The following is a 27,092-nucleotide window of genomic DNA, read 5'->3' on the forward strand; positions in this document are numbered from 1 at the left end:
TTCTGTATGCCATGTCCAGGAGAGCTGCAATCTCCTCTTCTTCTTTCCCCAGGGAGCCCGCCAGGATTTCTGTAATCTGCTCTTGGGCTGATTTTTCCACAACCTCCGGGATCCCACGAAATCCAAGTTACTTTTCCATTTGTTTACATTCAGCTACGGCCATTCTCTCCTTCACTCCTCGCATCTCCGTTCTCTGCACATCTGCTAAGGTATCAACCGTATTCTCTACTACATTGACTCTCTGCTGTGTAGCTTGCAAGTCATTCTGTACTTGATCCATTTTCTTTGTGAGTTCTGCCATCTCCGATTTAAGTGCCTTTTAAAAGTCTTTAAAATTCTCTTGCATCATTTCTTTAAGCTCTTTGTTTCCTTCTGAAACTTTTTTATCCAAATTTTCCAGCGCCATTTGCCACTCTTTCTTCGACATTGTGGGGCTAGCTCTACTTCGCTCCCACGAGTCCGCTCTTTTCCTCAACTCCGTGGCATTAATTTGTTACTTTCTGTTATCTTTGAAAGTCCAGATTCAGTTTATTTTTTAAAAATTAGTATTTACGCGGTCCAAAATGTCGGGCGTCTTTTCTCTATGGTTTTATGTTGAAGCAATCGCCCTTACCTTCACCAAAGATGGCCTACTTACGTTTTCCTTGAAGTCACAGCTTTGCCCTGTTTCAAAATGGTGACCTTCTACTTCCATTGTTAACAGGCCACTTCTCGCCAGTCTCTTTATGGTTCTGATGCACTTCCTGTTCCTCTTCTTTTCACAGCAGTTCTCACGATGTTAAAACTTTCTCACAGCCTGCTATCTCTTCCTAGCCGCAGGTATGTAAACAATAATCAATTTTCTGCGCTAACTTCTCTTTACAATGTCACTTTTTTAAAGTTTAATTTGCCGGAATTTTCTCCTTTGTATAACAAGTCCCTTGCAGTTTTTAAATTCTCTTTATCACTTTATTCCTTTTTATAATCTGTCCCGTATTGAGAGATAGCAATCTTTACCTTCTTAGACATTTCTTTTGGGTTGTAATCGCTGCTTCAATTGTCCAATCAATTCAGATTCCCTTCTTGATTTGCTGAAGCTTGGGCATGTAGGTCTTATGCCAGAAAATGACTCCAGAGCCGCTGCAGAGATTTTAGCAACCTTCCTTCGGGTGGGACCTCAAGGGTGGATGGGGGCTCATTGCATAGAACCCCCCTCACACCCGAGATCAATGTGCCCTCAGGTTCTTGAACGTGCTTGCCTGTTCTCCGCCTGAGAACAGGGAGCTGCGGGCAGCTTGCGCCCCTCCAGCCTCCACAAACAGCGGCACAGACAGCCCAGCTCTCTGAGCTGCGTTAGACCTCCATGAATCCCAAACCGGAAGTCGCTCTGTTCATTCCTAAGGTTTCTTCTTTCCTGTTGAAGTTTTGCTTATGCTTGTGAATTTCAATGGCTTCCCTGTGCAGTCTGACAAAGTAGTTGGAAGTGTTGTCCAGTATTTTGGTGTCCTGGAATAAGATACTGTGCCCTGTTTGAGTTAGGCTATGTTCAGCCACTGCTGATTTTTCAGGTTGTCCAAGTCTGCAGTGTCTTTCATGTTCTTTTATTCTTGTCTGGATGCTACACTTTGTGGTCCCGATGTAAACTTGTCCACAGCTGCAGGGTATACGGTATACTCCTGCAGAGGTGGGGAGGTCTCTACTGTCTTTTGCTGATCGTAGCATCTGTTGTATTTTTCGGGTGGGTCTGAATACTGCTTGAAGGTTACTTTCTCAATGAGGAAATTAATCATCTAAACCACGCACTTCAGGCAAATGGCTACTCCAGAAATGAAATCCGAAGAGCAATCAAACCCAGGATGAATCAAACAACCAAGGAAAAACAGTCTCCTACAGGAAAAGTGTTTTTGCCATATATCAAAGGAATTACTGATCAGATGGGAAAGCTTATGAAAAAGCATAACCTTCAAGCAGTATTCAGACCCACCCGAAAAATATAAAAATACAAAAATACCCAAACTACAATGCCAAGACCACGGCAATACAGCCCGGAAAACCCACAACAACCATCGTTCTCCAGCCGTGAAAGCCTTCGACAATACAATGGAAGGTAGTTTTACGTTTAGAAGGTGAGTTCAGTCCTTTTACATTCCAAGATATAATTTTGCATTCCATAATCAAATTCTGGATCTTTTAGGTAAGTCCTTTTCATTGTCCATAAAAAACCTCTCCATCTCATGATGGTTTTCTTGACTGTTTGGAATTCAAAACTCAAACCCTCTGGTATCTCCCATCTATATCTAATATTCAAATCCTTCAACATTTGAACCAATTCTCTATATTTCTTCCTTTCCAACAAGACTCCCCTAGATAGCTCTTTCATTATTCGCACTCTTTTTCCAGCAATTTCCAAAGGGTTTTGAAACTGCTTACTCACAATATCTTCTCTTGTTCTTTTTGTTGTAAATTGCACTATCATATCTCTTGGTAGATTTTTTTGAGCTGCATATTTTGAATTAATTCTGTACACCACATCCAGAAGAGCCGCAACTTCTTCCACTTCCTTGTCCAAAAATTCTGCAAGTATTTCTGATATCTGCTCTTGGGCTGATTTCCCCTCTACTTCGGGGACTCCGCAAAATCTGAGTTGTCTTTCCATGTGTTTACATTCCATCACGGCCATTCTTCCTTGCAAACCCTTGGTTTCTATCTTAAAAGAAGCAGACAATTTATCAACTTCATCTTCCATTACTTTAACTTTCAACTGCGTCATTTGTAATTCCTTCTTGACCTCATCAATACTCTTGGTTACTTCTGCCACCTCCGATTTAAGTGTCTCTTTAAAATCTTTCGCCATATCCCTTATCATATCCTTAATCTCTTTGTTTCCATCCGCCACTTTCTTATCAAGGCTCTCCAACGCCAACTGCCACTCCTTCTTTGACATCGTGGGGCTAGCTTTACCTCGCTCCCATGAGTCCGCTCTCTTCCGCAACTCCGTGGTGAAAATAATTTATTATTTTCAAAGTTAAGTCCTCTGTTTTAAACAAATTCTTCTCCAATTAAAAAATTCCGGTGTCCAAAATGGCGGGCGTCTTTTCTCTATGGTTTTGACTCGAAGCTTCTGCCCTTATCCTTCTCCAAGATGGCCCACTTCCGCTTATGTTGAGGCCTTGCCCTTTCCCTTTTCCAAAATGGCGCACTTCCTTTTCTGGGTTCCCTTTAGCCGCTGCTTCCAGCCCATTACTCTATTGCTATGATGCACTTCCTGCTCCGTCACCGCCACACAGCAGTTCTCGTGTTTCTTCAAGTTTCCCACAGTCACTTTCTCTCTTAGACCGCAGGTATGTAAACAATAATCACTTTCCTGCTCTAATTCTTCTAAATAAATTCTTTTTAACTCAATCACTTTGCCAGAACATAGCCAGTAAGTCTTTAAAACTTAGCAATCTTTCTCTTCCAAATTAATTCAGTTCCTCTTATCAAAATTCTTCTCGAAAAGAGAGATAGCAATCTTTACCTTAACAGTTCTATTTGCAGGTTGTAATCGCTGTTTCAGTACTCAAAATGTTCCAAATTAGTCCAAATTAATTGCTGAAGCTTGGGTACGATGATCTTATGTCAATTCAATGAACCCAAAGCTGCTGCAGAGATCTTTGCCATCCTTCATAGAGCGGGACCTCAAGGCTGGGTGGGCGATTGTTGTGCAGATCTCCCCCCACAGCCGAGATCAACGCACCCTCTGGATCCTGAGCGTTCATGTCTGTTCGCCGCCTGAGAACGGAGCCACGGGCGATCTATCACCCCACTAGCCCTCACAAACAGCAGCTTGGACAGCTCCGCTCCTGAGCTGCGTCAGACCACCATGATCCCAAACCGGAAGTCCTCCCAGCTATATCTGTTGATGGACGGCCGGCCTGGCTCTGCTCCGGATGCTCTGGGGCATGCCATGACTGGATGGTTGAAGCAGAGTCAGCTGAAATTAAACCTCATGAAGACAGAGATCCTTTACTTGAGTTACAGGAGTGTGGATTTGGGACCTCGGCTCCCTAACCTTGATGGGGCGGAACTTACTCCAGTTCCAAGAGTCAGGAACCTGGGGGTGATCCTGGATGCCTCCTTGAAAATGGAGGCCCAGGTCGCTGCATTTGCCAGGTCTTCTTTTTTCCATCTTCGTCAAGCCAGGCAACTTGCTCCCTATCTTTCTACCCGTGACTTTAACCAGAGAAATCCAGACAATGGTTATCTCTAGGCTGGACTACTATAACGCGCTCTACGTGGGGCTCCCCTTGGTTCTGATCCGGCAGTTGCCGCTCATTCAAAATGCAATGGCGTGTGTCATCACCAGGGTGCTGAGTACAGCACATATAACACTGGTGTTGCGCCAATTGCATTGGCTGCCAGTAGAGTACCAAATCAGATTCAAGGTTTTGGTAATGACCTATAAAGCCCAATGAGGACTGGGGCCCGCGTATCTGCGGGACTCCCTCTCCCTATATGTGCCACAGAGGATGCTCCGATCTAGTGTTAAACATCTATTAACGGTCCCTGGCCCCAGGGAGGCCCGCCCGGCCTTGACCAGAGCCAAGGCCTTTTCGGTCCTGGCTCCAACCTGGTGGAATGCTCTGTCTAATGAGACCAAGGTTCGGCAGGATTTATCTTTCTGCTGGGCCTGTAAAACAGAGCTAGTCCACCAGGCATTTCTGTTGAAACTTTGTAATCTTGTAATTTTGTAATTTTAAAAATATTTATACTCTATTTATTGTGGTTTTAAATCTTTGAAATATAATATTTTATTGAAATGTTTATGCAGTGTAATCCGCCCAGAGCCTGCTGGTGTGGGAGGGTGGAATATAAGTTGAAGCAAATAAAAAATAAAAATAAGCTTCCCTTAGCATGAGGGTCAGGGTTGACTGCTAACACAGTGGGTGAAGATTTTTTTGTTTCATTTGGTATACCCCAGTAAGCTTTTATTGGCTCTCTTTCCTGGTTGTGTGTGTTTGTCTATATGTCTATATGTCTCTATATTTTTATTGCATTTATATATGTATTTTAAATGTTATTTTAATGATTTAATTATCTTTGGGGACCCTATTTCGGGTGGAAAGGCTACATATAAATGTTTTAAATACATACATAAGTAAAATAAGATCCAACATGCCAACACTTGTATCATAGATACAAGATGCATACATGTGTGTGTATGTGTGTGTGATATTTTACACCTACAATATTTGTCCTGCTAGATACATAACCTGACTGCAGTCACTGCTGTTAGTAATTGTATTTATATGGTACATTGGTTTACTGATTATATTAAATGATTGTATCATCATAATTTTTATACAGTGCAAGCTGCCCTGAGCCAGAAAGAGATTTTTTAAAAGTTAATTATTCATTGAACATAGGCTGTTGTGTTCAGGGTGCATTACTGCAGCCCGTGTTACCTAAATTTTCAAATGTTAAAAAGCTGTGCACTGAGCCTGTGGTTTGCCTAGCAAGATAATATCCGTTTCCTTGATTCTAGGAGCCTCGCTATGAGCATAAATGTAAAATAACTTCCTCTGGGACTAAAAGAGATTTCACAGTCAAAATGTTAGTTCACATTTTTTAAACTCCCATAACCAATAGTGAAGTTCATCAGTATATAAAATGGAAAGATATTAGAGGAAAGGGTTTTTCAGTCATACAAAAATCAATGAAAGGAGAAAAAACCTGTATATTACTCATGTGAAGAGATAAATGCATTTATTAACTGTTCTGGAGCACAAAATGTTCCATAATCCCAGAGGCACAAAGATAGCGGAAACACCTGTTATCAGGAAAGAATGATAACAATAGTTCATGGATGAAGTCCAGACATCAGCCACTGGCAGCTGACAAGAGAGCATGAGGTATGCAAGGTAAACAGGGGAGGCAGCATATGGTCTCTGGTATGAAGTACATCAAACCCCTCCAGCAAACTAGTACCCATCTGTGATGTTTGTAGAAAACAGTAGGACAGCTTTGGACTCTTGAGGGACCTATCAAACCTCCTCATCACAAAATAAACAAGCTAGGTTAAGCCATAGTACACAAGGCGGGAGATCACCATAACAAGTTTTAACAGAACATAAAAAAAGATTTCCACTAGATCTTCTAGAAATGTCCTCATTTTCTTTCACCGCAAGGGGCATGTTACAGATAGACATCTCATTGTATACCTCTCCCTATGCAGAATTTCTTACAGTCACGTAAGAAAAATTAGGCCAAACAAATTTAATGTTACCAGTTCAGGTTAATGTACGCTGGTTATTAGCCACAGATTTAAAAAAGGAATGTACTTAGAAATGTATTTGTCATGTTATTTATACTTCACCTTTCTCACTAGGGCTCAAGGCAGCTTACACAGAGTAAGTCAATGCACAGGATATCCAATAAACAATGCAATGGATTTGTAGAAATCTGGAACCATTCTGAAACAGGACTGAAGCAAAGCATAAGTATTACCATGAGATGTTAAATGATGCAAAAATTACATTGGGTTTTTTCCCTTCAAAATTGGCCGGCAGTGTTGTTGATAATATTTACCAGCTAACAATCTAGTGGCTAATGGAGCCTTAATATGATCAAAACATGGGTAACAGTGGCCAACTTCTGTTTCTCCAAGAGGGCAGGCAGCTGGCATGCCTACCAAAGTTAGTTAATTATACAATCCCAATCAGAGTTATACCCTTCTAAGCCCATTGAGTTTAATGGACACCCAAGTAGTATTCCCATGGGGTAACCATGTTAGTCTGTTGTAGCAAAATGGGAAATTGCTTAGCAAAAAGTGGCATCGGGAAAATGTGTCTTATTTGCAAATTGGCTTACTTGTGACATGAGAACTGTGGGGGATATTTGCCTTCATTGCGTTGTAGTTTTCTCTGTCCTTAATGTTATGATACAAATATATGTGTGGGCAGAGACCTAGTTTTATCATACTTGCCAATGGAAAAATGATGTATGTGGTTTTTCTTCATAGTTTACTTGGAGAAATGAATAGGCAAGTATACACAGTTCTCAGCACTGTAAAGTGAACATTTTCTGAAAAATCAAACTGCAGCATTCTGCAAAACTAAACATCACTCTGAAAGAAAACAACTACCTTTAGAGTTATGTAGTTTACAAAACTACATAAACCTCAGTTGTAACTTAGCACAAATGGAAATATCTGACAGAATGACCCTCACATTTACCCACCAGACTCTTATCTGACAAATCTCAGAACAAAGTGTCAGGTGAGAGAGGGAACTGTGCTTAATATTTAAACAACAAACTGCTACAAGACCACTTTCTCTGAGCAGGATGGAAAATCACAGAAAAATCAGGAAGCTCCTTGATTAGTAAAAAAGTGGCCAAGTATGCAGACGATACCAAATTGTTCAGGTCGGTGAGAATTAAAACAGATTGTGGAGAACTCCTAAACGGTCTCTCCAAATAGGGTGAGTGGGCCTGACAAATGAAGTTTTCAATGTAAATGTAAAATGATGCATATTGGGGCAAACCGCACCCCCCCAAACACCCTAACTTTACATATATGCTTGTTGGGATCTGAACTGGTAGTGTAACTAACCAGTAGTGGATCATTCTATGAAAACATTGACATTGTGTGCAGCAGTGGTGAACAAGGCAAATACTATCCTAAGGATTATTATTAGGAAAGGAGTTGAAAACAAAATTACCCCACCGTTTGGAATGCTCTGTTCAGTTCTGGTCACTATATCTTTAAAAAGGATGTTGTAGAGCTGGAAAAAATACAGAATAGAACAACCAAAAGGATCAACTGTTTGAAAGGAAAGGCTAATGAATTTGGGGGGTTTTAGTTTGGAGGAAAGACAACTAAAGACATGATCAAGTTTATAAAATTATGCATAGAAAGAATTATTCTTCTCCTGTAATACTAGAACTTGCAAGCACCTAGTGAAGCTGAAAGGCAGTATATTCAGAACAGACAAAAGGATGATGCTCTTCCCTAAAACGTAATTAACATGGAATTCACTGCTTTAAGATTTAGCCGTGATCACTAATTTAGTTAGATCGTAAGTCTGAGTTATCATAAAATTAAAGTGTAATAAATTTTTTAAAGATTTGAGAAACTTGCATCAATCTTATTGCTGAATAGCACAGAATTTCAAGATCCCATAGTTTGCAATACAATCAGGAATTTATTTATATCATAGGTTGTTTTCAAATCAACTCTGGAAATTTTGCTTGGTGCCAGTAGGAGTCCGATCTATGACTTCATATAATAATACCACCCAATTTTAAAAAATGCCCTTAAATCAGATTGAGCGAAATTGCTCACTAAATTAACATTCTGGAGTTACAGCTCAACTTTAAAAAAATCCTTCCCCCCATTTTCTTAACTGCGATTGCTGAAATTTTTAACCTTGTGTAGTGATAAGATTTTGAGGACCTTGTTTCATAGCTTTCATTCATTAAACATGGACTTAGGAGTTTTCATGCAGCGTTGAAAGCTTTCCTCACTGAAATCAGATGCTCAGCTTTAAAACTAGCTCTGTATATAGTCCTTACTATAAGTATATGAAGGCTTTGCTCAGCATTTAGTTATTTTGCCTAACCCTCGCGTAAAGATAGCTTTATCCCAATCTAATTATTTTTAATAAATGGTGAACATTTTGAACAAAATTGGTATTCTGAGATGGATGCTCCCATTAGTAATCAGTACTTTTAAGAATTTTCAGAGCAATGAAAATAAATGATTTCATGACTGAAAGCTCCTTGAAAGCTTATTAGATAGCAAGGTTTGCTTACAAGGCTGTCATCTCTTCTTGTATGCTAGTCACAAAGGTGTTTTCTAATAGCTTTCCAGTCTTGTAAATTGCTCAGGTGTATTTTTGTCCTAAAATATGCAGGATCCTGCTGGGTGTTTGATAACAATTTAACAGTTTGATGGATGAGTTGTTCTTCATTGTTTTCTGTCACCTGTTACTGACAGAAGGACGTTTGGTGGTCAATATAGAGAGATCTTCCCCTGCCTTTTTACTCCCATCACCAACACATTTAAAAACTTACACCATAGTGATTCCTGGTACAAGTGCATTTTTCTTACTGGAGTTTTGGAGTGATGAGTTCAGCATTATTGGGAATTAGAGCACTTAAAGTTTTACTTGTGTTTGTTGATGGAGAGATCTTTCCCTTTTTTGTTTCCCTAACACAAGCTCTCAAGGAGGGAAATTTTTTCTCTATTCTTACTTGCTCAGTAAACTGAAATGAAGCCCAGTGAACTCAGTGGGGAGCTATGCAAAATAGTCATCTAATTTTTCAGGAGATATGGTGAGTAGGGAAATTCCTGCATCCAGTTGTGGCTCCTGAAAGAAGCAAGTCCTCCTGAATTGTTTGCTTTCCTTGTCATTTCTGGAGGCCACATGCCATTGCTTCCTGCAAAGGTCTTCACATTCCTGCTCTTCTTTTATTTGTAAACCAAAAAGAGGCGCCCCTGGCAAGAACCAACAATCCTGAATGGAAACCACACCTGAGGATAAATAAAGAACTATCTGACTCTAATATCTATAGTCTCCAATTTAAGGGATTGAACTCTGAATTTAATCTATCTTGCTTTTTGTGAAATGTATCATTGTACGTTGTTAACACATTTTGTTAGTTTCTTTAAATGTTATTTGGGCTGCTGCGCATCTGTATATAATGTCTCTGGCGGGGTGGGAACATTTATATACGGCCGTCTTTGAGGTGCGCTAAAGTTATGCACATGAAACTTTATATACTATAGCTTTGGTAAGTGTTTCAGTCTATGTTGAAGTCTGGATATTTTTGTACATGGTGGGTAGCCACAAGGAACAGACAAGTTTGTAATAAGAAAAACTTATTTATAGAAAGACAATTGTATAGGTGGATCAGTCTACTAGCCCCTGAGGAAGTTGATATTGGATGAAACAAGTTTGATAATATAGCCGGCCACTTGTCGGGCTGAGGATCCTTCGAGGTCCCCCTTCTAGTTTTCTCGGCTCCACCTACAAGGAAGAGAAAGAGGAAGAAATACTGCTCTTGGTTGAAGCAAAATTACTATATCTATCTTAAAGCAACATTTGATCGTAACGAGTAGGGAATCCTTTGGGGTTCCTCTTGTTTTCTTTTGTCTTCACCTAGAAAAGAAAGAAAAAACAAAGCAAGAATTTACCAACTTTGATTTAAACAACCTAATTACGACCCACGTACTTATTGAACTGGCAGCTACGTGGGAGTACTCAGTGCCGGCATAGCTATTCAGAAACTGAAGAACACATGACCATTTACTTAAAAGACTAATGAACCAATACTGAAGTTTTCTTGGAAGACAGTCAATTTTGAATATTTTGAAAAATGTTTTGAAAATTTATGAGCTCTGTATATATTTCCTTCTCAGACGGAAGAGTGGATTATTACATTGACAGATGAATTGTATTTATTGTATTTATGACATGAATTGTATTTATTGCACTTAGCACTTAGCACTTTCAGAGATAAATTTATAGGTTATAGATATTAGAGTCAGATAGTTCGTTATTTATCCCCAGTTGTGGTTTCCATTCAGGATTGTTGTTTCTTTTATTTGTGACTTATTGCCCTGCATCTTTCCCATCAGTAAAATTCTGCATTTCTCACTAGAACTATTCATTTCACCTGCACCAAAAATGTAATAACTCCCTTCCATAAACGTGTATCTTGCATAACAACAATTGGATTCTGTGTTTGCCTCCATTGGCCACTCCCTTGTTTTCCTGTCTGTTCCACAACTTTCTCAATTTATATGTAGAATGCTTTGGTTTCTATATTGTCTTTAAGAGGTAATATTAACATTATTCTCATTTTCATCTTCTGAATGTTCTCTTCTTGCAGTCTGGCTCTCTAATCTCTGTTTATCTGTTTCAATTTTTCCCTCTCATTTTGAAATTTAATTTTCTTGCCTAGCCTTCCCCTCTTCTCAGTCTTAGTTTGTTGCTTACTGTAATGCAGCCAATGATGATAGGATTTTTAAATGCCCTTTCTAAAAGAGACACTTAAGAATATAGAAAACAAAGCAGCATTGTTGATTGGAAATTTGTATGACTTTTAAAAACCCAAGGTATCATGGTTTAGGGGGCAGACTAATAATTGCACTAAATGTGTTATAATGTAAAGTTTCACTTAGTTGCTTCAGACAAGAAAATGTTCCTACCTTGATTGTTAGCTTGGTTTCTGAAAATGCTCACTGTTAATATTGTCCATGTTTCTAAAACGGTGGGTGGAATTCTGACCCAAAGTCCAAAATGTGCAATTCCCATGAGATTTCAAAAGAATTGCAACTGACTCCACAGAAGGATCAGATACCCATTGTAAGGTGAGACACCTCCCAAAAAATTTGCAGGCATATAGGCGTGATATCAACTAAAGAGCAGTGACTCAGAAAGCTGATGGAAATTGACAACAGTGTCTCTAGTGACTGCTTTTTAGAGATAGTGCCTCATCAGTCAACATGACTGAGTTGCATCACCCATATCTTTCTTGACTGCTGAAAGAAAATTAGGCCATTTGACTGAAGCTAATCCAATTCCTCTATAAGATGTGTGATGTAGATGAGAGGGATGTGGTAAAGCAGGCATGCTCAACTTGTGACCTACCAAACCAAAGTCTAATAAGGGTACAAATCACCACCTGCTTTTTGCTACTTCCCAGGATAATAAAAACAGTGTGGTTTGTCAAGCTGTGTTTTTCTTGGTGGATCACATACTTGTAAGCATGTCTTTTTCCTAATATGTTGGGGCAGGGGGAGAATTTCTGTCAGGAAAACAGCAGAAAAGAAAGGATTAAATCCCCTCTGCACCAGCCCTATGGCTCAAATCCACCCTCCCTGCATACAGGTGCTTTTTAACAGGGATTTTGACTTTGAATTCTGTTTCAATTCTGATACAAATTGTCCCCTCAGTGAGGTTTGAACATCCCATAGCAAGAGGCTGAAACTAAATGTAATGACTGATCCAATGAAGCAGAGGTGTGAGCCCAATTTTAAGAGTGTGTAGGGTATGGAAACTTTGTTTTCCCTTGCTCATCATGTTGCCCATGTACTTTTACCTAGATGAGCTGAGAACTAAAAGTGCCTGAGATAAAAGTCCCTAGGCAATAGACTGGAGGTGAGGAGGTAAGCTCTGTGTTACCTGTGCACTATATCTGCTCTGATAATTGGGCACCAAGCTCTAGCTTATATCTGATAGCCCTGCAGTTAGAGAGATGGGTCTGCAGCTATCATGTCAAGTTTGACCCTGAATAATAAAATATTAATGTACCGATGGCACCATGTATAGCCCAGGCAAGTCCAATCTTGTCAGATCTCGAAAGCTAAGCCTTGGTTAGTAATTGATTGGGAGACCCCCAACAAAGATGTAGATTGTTATGCAGAGGCAGGCAATGAAAACCATCTCTGTTAGTCTCTTGCCTTGAAAACTGCAGCAGGGGTCACCATAAGTCAGTTATGACTTGACAGCACTTTCCACCACCACCTGTTTAACATGTTCCCAAATCATGCTAATGGAAACCAAGAGCATACACACTTTCTTAATTTTTATCTGCTTATAGGAATTCCCAGTACTTTCTACAGAACTTGAAGAAAAATGTGAACAAATTAGTGAGAAATTGCTGCATCTTGAAGATCAGCTTCAAACAGCAATCTGCAGCTGTGACGAAAGCCTCAGTCATATCCTTTGTGAGTTACATTGTTAATATTCCCGGTAAAGTTATATGTTTCATTGATACATTTCTGAAATTGACATTGTGTCAATCCTGCTGAAAAGAATTGTGTTAAATTTTGAGCATTCATCTTCAAAGCCCTACATTATTGAATTATGTGTTGGGACTGAAAAGTGATTTGTGAGAGCCTTGTGGGAGTTCCACCAGATTGATTACACCATAGTTAATGGACTAAGGAATGATGAGTTCCATGTTAGGGTAAAGGACCAGAAGGAGGGGCACATCCAAAATAAATGCTGCTATCTTGTACTATGAGGATGCTCCTGCAGGAGTTTTTTTAAAACAGGAATCAGATTAGCACAAGATGAGCATCCAATCCCAGTAAATCACATGGGCTACTTCCACATGGGGATTTTCCTCATGTGGACCTCTGGACATGTCCACTTCTGTTGGGAGCTTCCCCATAGCATTGTGCTCATTCCAAGCATAATTTGTAGGGCTTGTAGGGCTTCAAACTGGGAGACCTAACCTCTGCTTCCTTCCTCCCCTTTCAGCCCTTTAACAGACTCTTTTTTTTTCTTTTCACAGCAGAGCTGTGTTATATCTTCATGCCATGGCCTCTGGGCAAAACTAGATGTGATGGCATCCACGGGTCCGATTCATGGATGCCACTGCCATTTTAAGCAATATAAAATTGCTGCACAGGTCTGATCCTGATCAGGCTTGAAGTACAGTGGGCTGGAGTCACTCTTGTTCCCCCATGGCTTTTTCAAGTGCTGACATAGCTGCAGGAAGTGTGCAGTCATTTTGGCACTTGGAAAGGGTGGGCGAATATGAATGCCTCAGCCTAATCTCCTCATGGTATTTTTAAATAGCTTCCATTCTGCCCTATACAGCCAGGAGCTGGGGGTCAGTCCCCTATGCAACAAAGGAGGTGGGCCTTCTGTAGCCATGGGCACACCAATCTCACCCCTCTAAACCCTGTTAGGCAGGTCTGTCAGCCAACCACAGACCTCCTATGTCAGCGTTTTTTATAAAAGGTACCTCTCTGTCTCATGTTTCAGTCCCAGTAGACAGAGGGAGAGGGAGGAGGATCTGTTGCTGGGATTGGAGTAGTGAGAGAGTGTAGATTTGGGATTGTGCTCTTGGCTGCTGCTGCTTCAAAAGAGATTGAAAGAAGCCTCTTATTTGCAGCTCTTGGCCTTGCTGGGGGAAGGTCTTTGGGTGAGGGTGCCTTTTTTCCTCCACCCCACCCCACCCTATTCTCAGGCCTTAGCCTGTCTGTGGGGCCTGTGCTAGGCCTCCCCTTTTTTATTTGCTTGTCTTTGTCTCTTCTCAATTCTTTCTCTGCTCTTTTGATGGCTTACTCTTGCTGTTTCCTTGTTGCCTTTGGTTTTGGTTTAGGGCCTCTCCACCAAGCCCAGTCCCAGGGCCACTGCCTTGCTCGGGGGCCCAGCTTTGTGTGGGTTCCTACTGAGGTCCCAGCTTTCTTGCTTTCTCTCTCTTGCTTGCTGTGCATGCCTCTTTGTTGCAGCTCAGTCTTGTTTTCGCGCACCCACTGTGTGTATCTCCTTTTTATTTTGAGCCCCTCTGCCGCCTGGGCAGGTGTCTCTCTCTGTGTTGTTTAGGGGCTCTCCCCCAAGCCCAGTCCCAGGGCCACTGCCTTTCTCTGGGGCCCAGCTTTGTGTGACTTAGTCACCTGAGGGCAGAAACTCCTCCAAGTTATCTTGTTTCTATTGCTTCCAACTTATTTTTGCGTGCAGCACTATGAGGTGTGGAATGAAGAGCAAGGGTGGTCATGGGGGGAGGAAGTGCACAGCTTGTCCTGGTTGCCCATCAGAGCACAGCAATACTGGGGGAGGGGAGGTCTCAGAGGCACCAGAGACTCCAACTGCGGTAGATCCCCCTGTGGGGGCTGTGGAGGAGGCAGAACAGGAAGATGACAAGGGGGAATCTCAGGAAGAAAGTCGGGGTTTTGGAGAGACATCCAGCTCCTCCCAATCCCAAACTCTTGGGACTGTCCCTGCCTGCAGTCCTCCCCTCACTCCGTCTTCCAAGCCCTGCACCACACCACGGCTGGTAATCCTTCGTCCTCCTCCTGACTCGCCAACTCCAGGTCGCCATTTTGGTCAGGCACTGTAGCAGCACTTCCAGTCCCTTCCAATGACCCCTGTACAGTGTGGTGTCATTCCTGTGATGCCCTGGTGCATCAGGGCTGTGACCCTATGCACCTGTCATCAACCGCTCTCCGCTTGCATCTGCAGAGGTACCACCCAAGCCTGCTGCCTCCAGAGCAATGCAAATCATCTGGCGTGTGGAAGAGGAGGGCTCCTGATCAGAAAAATGGGAGAGGGTCATGGGAGTCCACCGCGAGCAAGAAGCCTTGCCCAAGGTTGATGTGGGTGGGAGTCCAGGCAGGCTACCTTGCAGGAGCTTGTCCCCTCGGGGTTGGGGATGGTGCCTATCAAAAGAGTCAGGGGGAGGGCTCAGGAGGTGAGCACTTGTGTGCTGGCGGAGATGATTGTCCTGGAAGGACTCCCTTTGTCTATCATGGATGGTGTGGGCTTTCGGAGGCTGCTGAGTCATTTCACCCCCTGGTTCATGATGCCATAGTGGCGGACCATTGGCCAGTGAGTCATTCCCACCCTCTACTGCAGTGTGTGAGACATGGCTGTTCGGGAGCTGTCATGTGCCAAAGGTCGGACCATGCACTTCATGGCATATATGTGGAGTGGCTACCATCACAGCTACCTTGCTCTCACTGCCCATTGGTGGCAGCCGAAGGACCTCCGCTACCCCAGGGAAATACTCGGGCCCCAGGGTGAGGTGATGCCCTTGCAGCTGGGGTACAGAATGGTCATGATCCAGGCACGGGGGATGGATGATGATCACATGGGGAAAAATATCACCACCACGATCAAGGCTGGGCTGAGGGAATGGCCGCCCGGGGGTGATTTTGTCCGTGGCATCATGGTCACTGATGCAGGAAGCAACATGCTGGCAGCCCTGAAAGAGGCATCCCTCAATGGCCTTGTATACCTTTGCGCATAAGTTGCACCTGATCATGGTGGATGCTCTTGAGCTTGGTAGCAAGGTCAAGGCCACCTGGGACCAGGAAACGTTGTCCATGCGTGACTGTTGGACAACTGCCAGCATCTGGCTTTGCACTTCTTCCACAATGTGAAATCTTCACATGAGCTGCTCCAGAGGCGGGGGAGGGGGGCAGTCCTGAACACTACCTGTACCAGGACATGCCCACCCACTGGAACTCCACCTATGACATGGTTAGTCGTCTGGTGGAGAAAAAAATCCCGGTCCAAGACATCATGTCGTCCATGGCTATTATGCGGGAGGGAGAGGAGGTCAGCATCAGCTATGTGGACTAGTTGGCTCTCTCCTAGATGGTCCGTGTCCTTAAGCCCTTTAAGGACATCACTGAGCTCCTATGCCCATACCAGTCCAGCCTGGGACAGGACATCCCCCTGATCTATGGGCTGGACTGGGTGCTGGTCAACGAGCTGGAGAATGAGGACAATCTTGCCCCCAGGTCAAGGACTTGGTCAGGAGGTTGCACGCGGGCATAACCACCCGCTTGCATCCTCTCTGCCTGGAGCAGCCATACAGACTGGCCTGCATATGTGACCCCCGGATAAAGGGCAGCATCACCATGTGGGACGGCCAGCTGCAGGACTGGAAGAAGGTCCTGCACAGAGCGGTGCACAGGTATCAGGTACAGAAAGCGGGACAGAGGGTTGAGGGTGTGGCGGGGGTGGAGGAGGAGCAGGAGCAGGAGGCTGTAAATGAGCTGGCCGTCCCCAGGGACCTCTGGTCATATGCAGTGGGCTGTGCAGTTGACACCAGCAGGGTCGGTGTGTCTGTCAGGTTGGAGGACTCGGTGTGGGCCATGGTGTGAGAGTACCTTGCTGAGCCCACTGAGCCTCCCCACACCAACCCCCTGGAGTATTGGGCACGAAAATCTGCCATCTGTCCAGACCTCTCCATCGTGGCCACTAACATCCTCTCCTGCCCTCCCACAAGTGTCCAGAGCAAGTGGGTATTCTTCCATCTGGGAGACCTTCAATCCCCACTGTGCACGTCTACACCCAGACCTGGTGGATAGGTTGTCCTTTATTAAGGTCAACCTCCCCCTGGTTGGGTACCCCTCCTTGGACCTGGACTTGTCTAGGCCCTGAGCCACCCCGGATCAATGTGTGTCCGCCTGCCTACTGCCAGGCTCCAGGGAAAAAGCTTCCTCCTGTGCTTCTGTTGTGAGGTCTCAGTCATTCACTCTTCTTTTTGTTTTATTTATTCCTTCACTCTTGTTTCCTGCCATTTTCCTGGCTGAGTGCTACTCCTGATTTGTTGGGGGACTCTGAGTCAAAGCTGAGTGGGCACCTCCGCCGGGGGGAATCACAGGACAACCATTTTGTTTGTGTTCCTCCTTCTTCTGGCTTTGAGCACCGGTCTCGGGGCCACTGCCTGGCTCTGGGGCAAAGCTGAATGTGGGCACCTCCCCTGGAAGCTCACACAGGACAACCTTTTGTTTGTGTTCCTCCTTACTATTTCTTTGAGCACCTGTATTGAATGGCAAGGTGTCTGTGTGGTGTTTGGGCACCGGTCTCAGGGCCACCGCCTGGCTCTGGGGCAAAGATGAATGTGGGCACCTCCCCTGGAGGCTCACACAGGACAACCTTTTGTTTTTGTTCCTCCTTTTCTTTCTTTGAGCACCTGTATCGAACGGCAAGGTGTCTGTGCGCTCTTGGGTGCCAGTCTCAGGGCCACCACCTAGCTCTGGGGTCAAGCTTATAGGGATCCTTGCCCGAGGGCTCACAGGACTGATATTCTTTCTTGAAGCACCTGTCCTTAATTGTAAGGGGTCTGTGGGTTATGTCCCTCCTGCGCCAAAAGTAAAGTGGTCCACCGTCAGGCTTTGTCTGGGCCACTCACACATCGTTCAGGGGGAAGTCTGTGTCAGTTGGTCGGTAGCACTGTCAAATATCTCCTCACAGGGGGAGGCCTGTTTCAATTGTGTGCTGTGGTAGGTACTGCCACAAACCAAATAATGGGAGGCATCCGTCAATGCCACCAACTCCAACTGGTGGGTTTTACTGGCGGGAGGTGGAGTCTTATTTTGAACACTGGTCCCTCTTGAAAGGATGTGGAGGGCATCCATCGGTACCGCCATGTCCGGAGGGTGGGTTCTGTTGGTGCTGTTAGCCATGCAACTTCTCAGCATGGGGAATGGGCATAGCTCAGCTGTGCTGCCCTGCTGTCTCTGTGCAGGGGACTGTCTCCTCTGCTCCCTGACATGGGGCAGGGGTTCTGCCAGTGCTGCCACATCTGGCAGGTGGGTTCTGTGGGTCCCTGTTGGCCCCTAGCAGGGGGGAGGGCATAGTTCAGCAGTGCTGCCCTGTGGTCTCCATGCAGACCAGAGGTCTTATTTTGAAAACCAGAGCTGCCTGGAAAGGAGTGACCAGTGGGCATGATTCTGTTGCGTGACTCTCCTGTCCTGGGGTAAGGGAGAGGCCCCCCGGGCATGTAGAATTTCCTCTCCCCAAGGAGGAGGTGTCCGTCTGTTGGTCCCACCCACCCATGCACATCCCAGGGTGAGTGGAGACAGCCCCCCCCCCGGGCATTTAGAATTTCCTCCCTCCAAGGGGGAGGCATCCGCCCCATCCACCCATGCACATCCCGAGGTGAGGGGAAATGGCCCCCCTGGGCATTTTTAGAATTTCCTCCCCTCAAGAGGAGTGCAGCCATGTACGGCAGATGGGTTCTCTCAGAAGCTGCTGCTCTTTTGCAGGGGCATGTGTGCTGCTGGGGCAGGTACTGCATGCACCGCTCTGTCCAGGGGACTGTTTCTTTCCCTCCTAGCCCTGGGGGCAGGGGTTCTGCTGGGGCTGCCATGTCCGGCAGGTGGATTTTGTAGGTCCCTGTTGGTCCCTGGCAAGGGGGAAGAGCATAGTCCGCCTCTGCTGCCCTGCGGTCTCCATGCCGAGTCCTTATTTTGAGAACCTGTGCCTTTGGAAAGATGTGGAGGTGACTGTCAGCCACGATTCCATTGCATTGCTCTGCTGTCCTGGGGTGAGGGAGATGGCCCACCCCCATAGAATTTCCTCCCCCCCCCAAGGGTGAGGCATCCATCCATCTCTCCCTCCCACCCATGCACATCCCGGGGCGAGGGGAGACTGCCCCTGGGCATTTTTAGAATTTCCTCCCCGCAAGGGGGAGTCATCCGTCCATCCCACCCTCCCATGCATGTCTGTTCCATCTGTGGCAAGCTGTCTGTGTGGTGGCTTTGGCCTCTCCCATTCTCAGGTCCACCGCCTGGATCTAGAGCAAAGCTAAGAGGGTTCCTCACCCGAGGGCTCGCAGTGCACAGGTCTGTGATGAAGGCCACATCCTCTCTGGGGTGGGGGGTCATGATGTCTCGATTGTGTGCTCTGGCAGGTACTGCCATAGCCCAAAGAGGGGTAGATAGGCATCTGTCCAGCCAGTGGATCAAGAGGATGACCTGTCCCAGGGAACAGAGGAGATCAGTGGTGTCATTCTCCCCCAAAGGGGGAGGTGTCCATCCATCCATCCCATCCACCCATGCACATCCCAGGGTGAGAGGAGATGCCCCCCAGGCATTTAGAATTTCCTCACCCGAAGGGGAGTGCTGCCAAGTCCGGGAGGTGGGTTCTCATCAGCCACCACCAGTCTTCCTCAGAACGAGGGCCAGGCATCTTTCTGTCCTCGATGCTTCTCCCCCAACCAATGTGGGATGGTATCCATAGGTGCCGCCATGTCCATAAGGTGGGTTCTGAGGACAGACAGTGGGCAAGAGTCCGTCCATCCATTCCATCAGAGTACCATCCCCCCAACCTCTGTCCATTCAGTGCTACCCTATCCAGCTGGTGGGTTTCGTCAGTAGCCGTCCTCAAGAGTGGGACTTAACCCACATGGGAAATGTAGTGTGCGCCCCTTAGGGCCCAAGGAGGCCCATTGTCTGTCCTCAGACCCCACCTTATGGACATGGTGGCACCTATGGATACAGGCCACCCCCGAACCCACGGGTTGGGGAGAAGGCCCTTCGTAAGAGTGGATCTTAGAGTAACCTCCCCCAAGAGAGGGAGACATCATCCATCCATTTGTCCCCTGCCACCACATATGGCAAATACAGACTAACACAGCTAACTCCTCTGGATCTCTCTCCAGAGAGGAGGAGGCATCCGTCACTGTCACCATATCTGGCAGGTGTGATATGCCCACGAGGAGGGGTGGCCACTGACAGAACCCACACACCATATATGATGGGCGCCCCTTGGGCACAAGGGAGGTGCGGGCCACTCCACCTCTGAGCCCATTGCCCACGGGGGGGCAGAAGGGAGGTGGTCAGCTCCACTGACCACCTCCCAGGCCTGTGAGGAGGGGCGGCCACCAAGAGAACCCCCATACCCTAATTGGGGGCTGCTTCTGAGGGCACAAGGGGGTGCGGCCATCCCTGAGCCCGTTGCCCATGGGGAGCAGAAGGGAGGTAGTTGGCTCCACTGACTGCCTCCTGGGCCCACATGGAGGGGTGACCACCGAGAGAACCCACACACTGTATTTGGGGGCCGCCCCTTAAGGCATAAGCTAGTAGTAGAAGATGCAGAACAGAAACTGAATATACATTCCTGACAATGTAGGTTTAAATTCACTTTTGGTGAGCAATGGATGACATATAGAATTACCTATAAAGTGGAGACTAAATTATTCTAATTTATCCTGAAATCTTTATAATATTCTCACTATAGAAATATGTGTTGTCATATAGAGCTCTGCATACAGAAAAATGATCTACTTAATTATAATCTGCAGCCAAAACAGAGTATATAATCTTGGCAAAATACTTTCCCTTTAAAATATTCAATAAGTACTCTACATGACATATTATCCAGCAGTTTCATTTGCATACTGCAGTGTTTAATACAAATTATCATGGCAGGATGGGCATTTGGTTCCATTCCAGATGAAATCCCTTGAACAGGGAAACAGATGCCAACTGGCATCTGGGTAAATTTTGCCTGAACCTTCAGCTGCCTGCCATGCCTGCCTAAATGGAAGGTGTAAACATTTTGGGGTGGGGTGGAGTGGGGGTGAAAACTATGTCTCCTTGTCCTCCAAAATTCTTCTACAAATAAATTATCTCAAAAATGACAAAGCCTGCTGAAATTGAATGCATAGAGAAATGAAGTACCAGGAATGCAAGATTAAAAGAGACCAAAAGAATGGTGGAAAGAGCAGTGATATATAAGTGAGCAAGCAAAAGTGATTATATTCATCTGGGCTTGTTAGCAAACCTTTCTGAAAGAGTGAATTACAAGAAACACAAAACCAAACTCTATCGATATGTATTTATTTATTTAAACTATAAAACAGTACCAACAAGCCAATAAAAATCAATCATAAATACATGCCTTGGCACAAAAGCAGCAAAGAACAAACAGAGCAGTCTACAACAATACTGATAACACAGGCTTCAGACTAGGAGCAGACCACAAAACAACTAAAAAGATGGAACTGTTTAGTTAAAAGCATGGGTAAAGAGAAATGTTTTGGCTTGGCACCTGAAGGAAACTAAAGTTGATGCCAGGTAAGGCTCAAGGGGCAGGGAATTGCAAAGGCAAGGCACTACCATCAAAAAAGCCCTGTATCTGATCACCACCCACCTTAGCTCTGCAGGCTGGTACACAGACAGTAGTGCTTCAGACAAAGATTGGCAGGCTGGACAATAGAAGAAGAAGTGGTGTAGGGCCTATGAGGTTGTGGCTCTCTCTGTTTATTTGCTGTAATGTCTTATTTTACACAACATGTGACATTACATTGTTGTACTGAATGTGACAGCACTGTTCTGTACACTGTGCTGCCTCAGACTATTGGCCATCAGGTGTGTAGAATGCCTGGGAGAAAAGGAAAGCAACATGGAGTTGTAGTTCTGTGACTCCTGTAGAACCACCCATTCCCAGTTACCCAAGCAACACCATATGTGGTTCAACTGAGTAAAGGGTGGTCAGGAGGCCTTGATTCAATTTGTATAAGTGTTCAAGGGGTGACTAAACCAACTAGGTGGCAAATAGGTTGCCTAGATGGCAATCATTCTTTGTGCCTGATGAAATGAACCAATAGAAGACCCAGCTTTGCACATAGCAGTCACTATAATAGATGATACTGGTCTTGTTTTGCATTAAACTTTAGCCAATTTAGGTGTTTTTTCTCAGCATGGCATGATGTAGAAACTCCCAGAAAAAGTGTGGGCATGCTTTGTGCCAGCTGGGGAAATATCTTTGTGGAAACAGTCCAGGAATTTCAAGTTTCAGATCACATTCTACCTCTAGAAACTAATCTATAGAGGACTGAAAGTGTCCTCTGTGTTACACCGCTGACCCATGTGCATCACTTGCATGAGGATCACAAATTAAAGAACAGTTGGTGAAAATGCTATCTGAACCAGCTCTTACTATGAATGATGATCCACTAAGTAAAGTGATGCATGTTATTTGTGCCCACAAGATTTCTGACAGGAAAAGCAAATCCAAGATGTATATGGGTAAATTACACACTAAAGTTGGCAATTCCTGAGTGCAGAGTGGATCCCAGGAGTGTGATAGTCCAACAACTTGAAGGTAGATATGGTACTTTGGTCTTAAATGAGCAGAAAATTGTAGCCATTGACTCTTTAATGAAAGAGAGAGAGAGAATTTAAAAGGTTAATTCAGAACTGACTTCCTGGTGCCATCAAGCCATTCTGCCAATATTTAAGCACACATTGTGGCTTTGATTAATAATTAAACTTCTTCTATTAGAAGAAATAAATCCCAGATGCCATTGTTGTTCATTATATGTTTTATGGCACGGAATACTGGAATCAACCAGCTTGTTAGTAAGGCATGAATAACACAGAACACAAATGGAGGCAGAAGCCAACACTAATGCTCACTACTGAATATTTACATAGACCCACTGGGGATTTTTTATTTAATATTGTAGCATCTCAGAGTAAATATTAAGAAGTAGGCTTTGCATTTGGGAATCAATGAAGGAGCAAACTCCCATATTAAGAGTAAAACTTGCTCCTATCTCTACAACTGATAAGTTTGTTGAATTATAGCTTCCTGGCATAGTGAAACAAACCCACAGAAGAGCGAATGACTGTTGATCAGTGGCAAACTCATGAAAATAATCTGAATTGTTAATTGGAAGAACTAAAGTCAGAGGGGTGAGTCATTGCTGGTGTCTGCGGAGTTGATGAGAGGTGTTACTTTCCTGACAGGAAAGGCCTAGCATTCCCAAGTAAAATTAAATGGATTTTATATTGCAATTTCACAGTCATTTTGGATCTTAATTAGCCGTTATGGTTTGACAGACAATTTAAGAGCATGAAATGGTTTCTCTGAGATAAAATGCATTTTTTGTTACAAGAAATGAGTTGGCCATTTTAATTTTGCATGTATAAAACACTTCTTTCTGCACCTTGCTGAAAAGCAAGTTTCCATTAATGATTCTGAAATGATTCTCATTTCATTCAAATGAGACAGAAGGAAGCGAGTCACACATTTTACTCCCTCAAAAAATGTTTCTCTTTCCCTCTCTGGTAGTTCTTTCAGTATCATTGTTTGAGTTTTCTCTGCATTATGACAAGGTGGTTCTCCTTCAGTCACTCACACATATCAACATACAAGTACCTTCTCACAATTTCTAAATTCATTTCCTTCCCTTCCACATAACTGATGCAATACATGTGTCCTTTCTACTGGGATACAGGAACTTGGACACAGAATTCTCATAAAGTTGCCCCAGAGTTTTTAAAGCAAATGACCTTATCCAGTAACCACTTTTATTCTTGGACCAATTTGTCCACTGTTAAAGGTACATGCAAAAACAAAACCATAAAATCAAAATAAGCTGGGGAAACACAATGCCCTCGGCAGTAACTATTTTTGCAACAAAACCACAGTCCAAGGCAGCTGTAATGTATCCAGTCCTGATGGAAGAATCATCTACTGAGCTGAATCTCCTACACAGCAGGATTTTTTCCTCTAGAAGTTCTGTTGTAGTGAACCCGCATGAACAGCAAATCAGGCATGGCAAGGGTCTGCAGTGGGTGGGGGGAATGGACAGCAATCACCCCCTCGTGTCCAATGATGGAAGTGCTTCCCCTCATCAGAAACGGATCTTAGGATAAAAGCCAGTCCCTCTATCAAGATACATTTCTTTCATATCCATTTGCTCTTTCTTGTTCTTATCTTTCCTGCTCTATTGTTTGCTTTATTTCTTTTTACCTAATACTTCTTTTGTAATCATTTAGCAGAATACATAAATGAAAAGCCCCTAACATAATCTTAGAATAAATATTAACAGAAATGCCAAAGCATATGTGCTGGATGAGGGATACACTTCCGGATAGCAGTGTGTGTGAACAAGATCTTTGGATATGGGTGGATGCGAAGCTAAATATGAGTAGTCACTGTGATGCAGCAGCAAAAAAGGCAAATGCAGTCTTAGGGTGTATCAACAAAGGCATAATATCCAAATCATAGGATTCCATTGTCCCACTTTATACTGAAATGGTCAGACCATACATGGACTACTGTGTGCAGTTCTGGAGGCCTCACTTCAAAAAGGTTGTAAACGACTTGGAATGGGTGCACAGGAGAGTAACCAGGATAATCAGGGGGCTGGAGATCAAGCCCTATGAAGAAAGACTGAGGGACCGGGGAATGTTTAGTTTGGAGAAGAGGATGCTGAGGGGAGACATGATTGCTCTCTTTACGTATTTAAAAGGCTGTCACTTAGAGGAGGGAAGGGAGCTGTTCCTATTGGCAACAAAGAATAGGATTCAAAACAATGGGTGTAAACTACAGAAGGGAAGGGACCGGCTGGACATTAGGAAAACTTCTTCATGTTAAGAGTAATTCAGCAGTGGAATCAGTTGTCTAAGGTTGTGGTGGGTTCCCCCTCATTGGCAACTTCTTCAAGGAGCAGCTGGACGAATACTTGTCAAGGATGGTTTAGGATGTTCTTGCATTGGGTAGGGGGTTAGACTAGATGTTCTCTATGATTCTATGATGTGTTTGCAAACTTCTTAAAGGCCTGCTGTTGCCACATATGATTTCTGCAGACCTTTACAATTAAGCTACAACCTCAAGGACATATCCATATGGTCTTGCTACATCTGAGGTATCCTTTGTATTTTGTATAATGTTTTTGAGAGCTTCTTAACATACAGATACTTCCGTCAGCAGCTTCTCTGTATCTTTCCTCAGACTGAAAAAGCTGTCTAAAAATTAGGGCAAAATTGTTTCCCCCCCCTTACAAATATTAGTTTCTCTTAAAGTGAGAAAGAGTCATACATTAAAGCAAATATATGTAAATTACATAAAAGATGAAATCTTGAGGAAACTTTAATACTCAGAAGCTGCCAAAAGGCTTTTCATATTGGTGTCTGCAACAATCTGGCATTGAAGTTATTTGCATAATTTTCACACAATTCCCTCCAGTGATTCTTTTCCTAAAGAAAAGGGTTTTTTTGATTTATCCACTTCATAACCTAAGGATATCTTTTCATGTTGACATTGTTCTTGGGTAAGGCAACATTTCCTAATGTATCAGGCACTCAAAGAAAAGTAAAAGCAGATAGGCACATCACTGACAACTTATACTTTGACCTTTTTTTGCATAGGGGTTTTTCAAACATTTGTTTCTGTCTCAGAATTTTTAATTTTCATTATTATTATCAGACTGTTCCCTTGCTGAAGATTAGCATTTGTGCCCAACTTGCTTTAAGTTCTAGAATGAAACCTGTTAGCATTTAAAGGGGTTTGATTTGATCAACAGCAGAATTAAGGTTCTCAAGGAAAACTGCAATCCCCAGCACTGTTAACTAAGGATAAATTCCATTGAAGACAGTTTACTTTTAAGCACACACGCTCAAAATGTAGATTCTATTCCCCCCCCCCCCCGCTCCTGCTTAAATAAAAGGCATGGGTGGGTGGCCTTTTATTCTATGGGGGCAGTTGCAGTGGAAGTGTGAGAAAAAGAGGGAGAGGGAATTAATTCCTAAACTGAGTGTGAGGGCACAATGAATTTGAATTTAGAGATGTTTTCCTGAAAGTCAGAATTACCATCTATGACCTGCAAATTTGGCAAAGAGACAGAAAGAGCTCTTTATGTTAATTTACATTACACTCAAGCTGAAATCTAAGATTATTTCCTCTGCAATATTTTCTTTGTATAACACATTGGGATCTGCACTTACATATGCATACCAACCCCCCCCCCCTGCTCATTTTGTACCCCTCAAGCAGAATTGCTACATAAAGCTGTTTGTTGCCTACAGGCCTAAGGAAGATGTGGGAGGAGGAAGCAAGTGTGAAATATGTATTAATATTTAATCCAAGCAATTTGGATGAACTTGATGCTGCAATTAGCTAGCTATGCCCATCTGTTGTGCACAGTACAACAACAACTTATTAAATAATCTGGAGAGGGGGAAGGAGCTGCCAATTACCTTTCGATTTATTCCTTAATAAAATATATACAGTCTCTACAGAGAGAGATCCAGATGGTGAAGGAAACTCTCCAGGCCATGCTGGTGCAGCTCCAACCAGCTAAGGAAGCAGAAGAAGATGCTGCTGCAGACTTCCTTGGTGACAGCTGGTGTCCGGGAAAGCAAGGCTTAAAGGCGTAATGAGGAGGAAGGCGGAGGGGGAAAGCCTAAGTCTCGAGGGTTGCTTTCAAGAACAGAATGCTGCCTTAGCAGGCCTCAAGGATTCCTCCCGCCTCTGCATAACTAATGACAACTAAATCAATTATAGAAAAAAATGGAGCCTCGGGGTTTTGCCTGATATGTATCGTGGGTTGCACATTCAGTGGCCCAGACCTGGAGACAGCTTTTAGAGCAGATCATCCCTCCTGCCTGCCTGCCCCTCTATGTGCAGATCTCAAGCGGATGCATTTGAAATTATGCATCCAAGTGAAATTTTTGTAAGAAAGGCATGACAATCTATTTGTGATTTTCACTGTCTGTTTTTCTATACTCCTGACAGAGTAACATTGAAGTTTGTACTTTCAGAAGTAATAAGTTCATTTTCTGACAACCTAGGGATCAGTTGCCTTTGCAAAGTTTTAGCCCCAATCTGGTGCCAGTGACACTGTCATTATGACCTTTACATTTGGGAACAGGCTGTATTCTCCGGTGCTAGAGAAGAAGAATGCACAACTTAGAAAAATGGGAGGGGAGAAGAAGAGGAAAGTAAGGTCAATAAATGGGAGGGCATTTTAAATGGTTTGCGTGAGAAGGAACAACTATACTCATGCTAATCATTTGGGGTGCTTGTGATGCTAGTAAAACCACTATATAGGCCTTACTCGTTTCCAATGTAATTTGAAAA

The 27,092-nt window shown here is 43.9% G+C and overlaps 1 protein-coding gene across 1 annotated transcript in view; it reads left to right on the forward strand.

Annotated features, from left to right (window-relative positions):
* The window catches only part of DISC1 (DISC1 scaffold protein), a 297,325-nt gene extending 270,936 nt beyond the window's left edge, over positions 1-26,389 (forward strand). The window contains exons 12-14 of the mRNA XM_054972088.1: positions 12,568-12,682; positions 25,722-25,726; positions 26,243-26,389. Coding sequence (XP_054828063.1) covers positions 12,568-12,682; positions 25,722-25,726; positions 26,243-26,389 — 267 coding nt within the window. The remainder of the gene's footprint in view (positions 1-12,567; positions 12,683-25,721; positions 25,727-26,242) is intronic.
* Positions 26,390-27,092: the final 703 nt, after the last annotated feature.

This window comes from Eublepharis macularius, chromosome 1 (assembly GCF_028583425.1).
Source record: "Eublepharis macularius isolate TG4126 chromosome 1, MPM_Emac_v1.0, whole genome shotgun sequence".
NCBI lineage: Eukaryota > Metazoa > Chordata > Lepidosauria > Squamata > Eublepharidae > Eublepharis > Eublepharis macularius.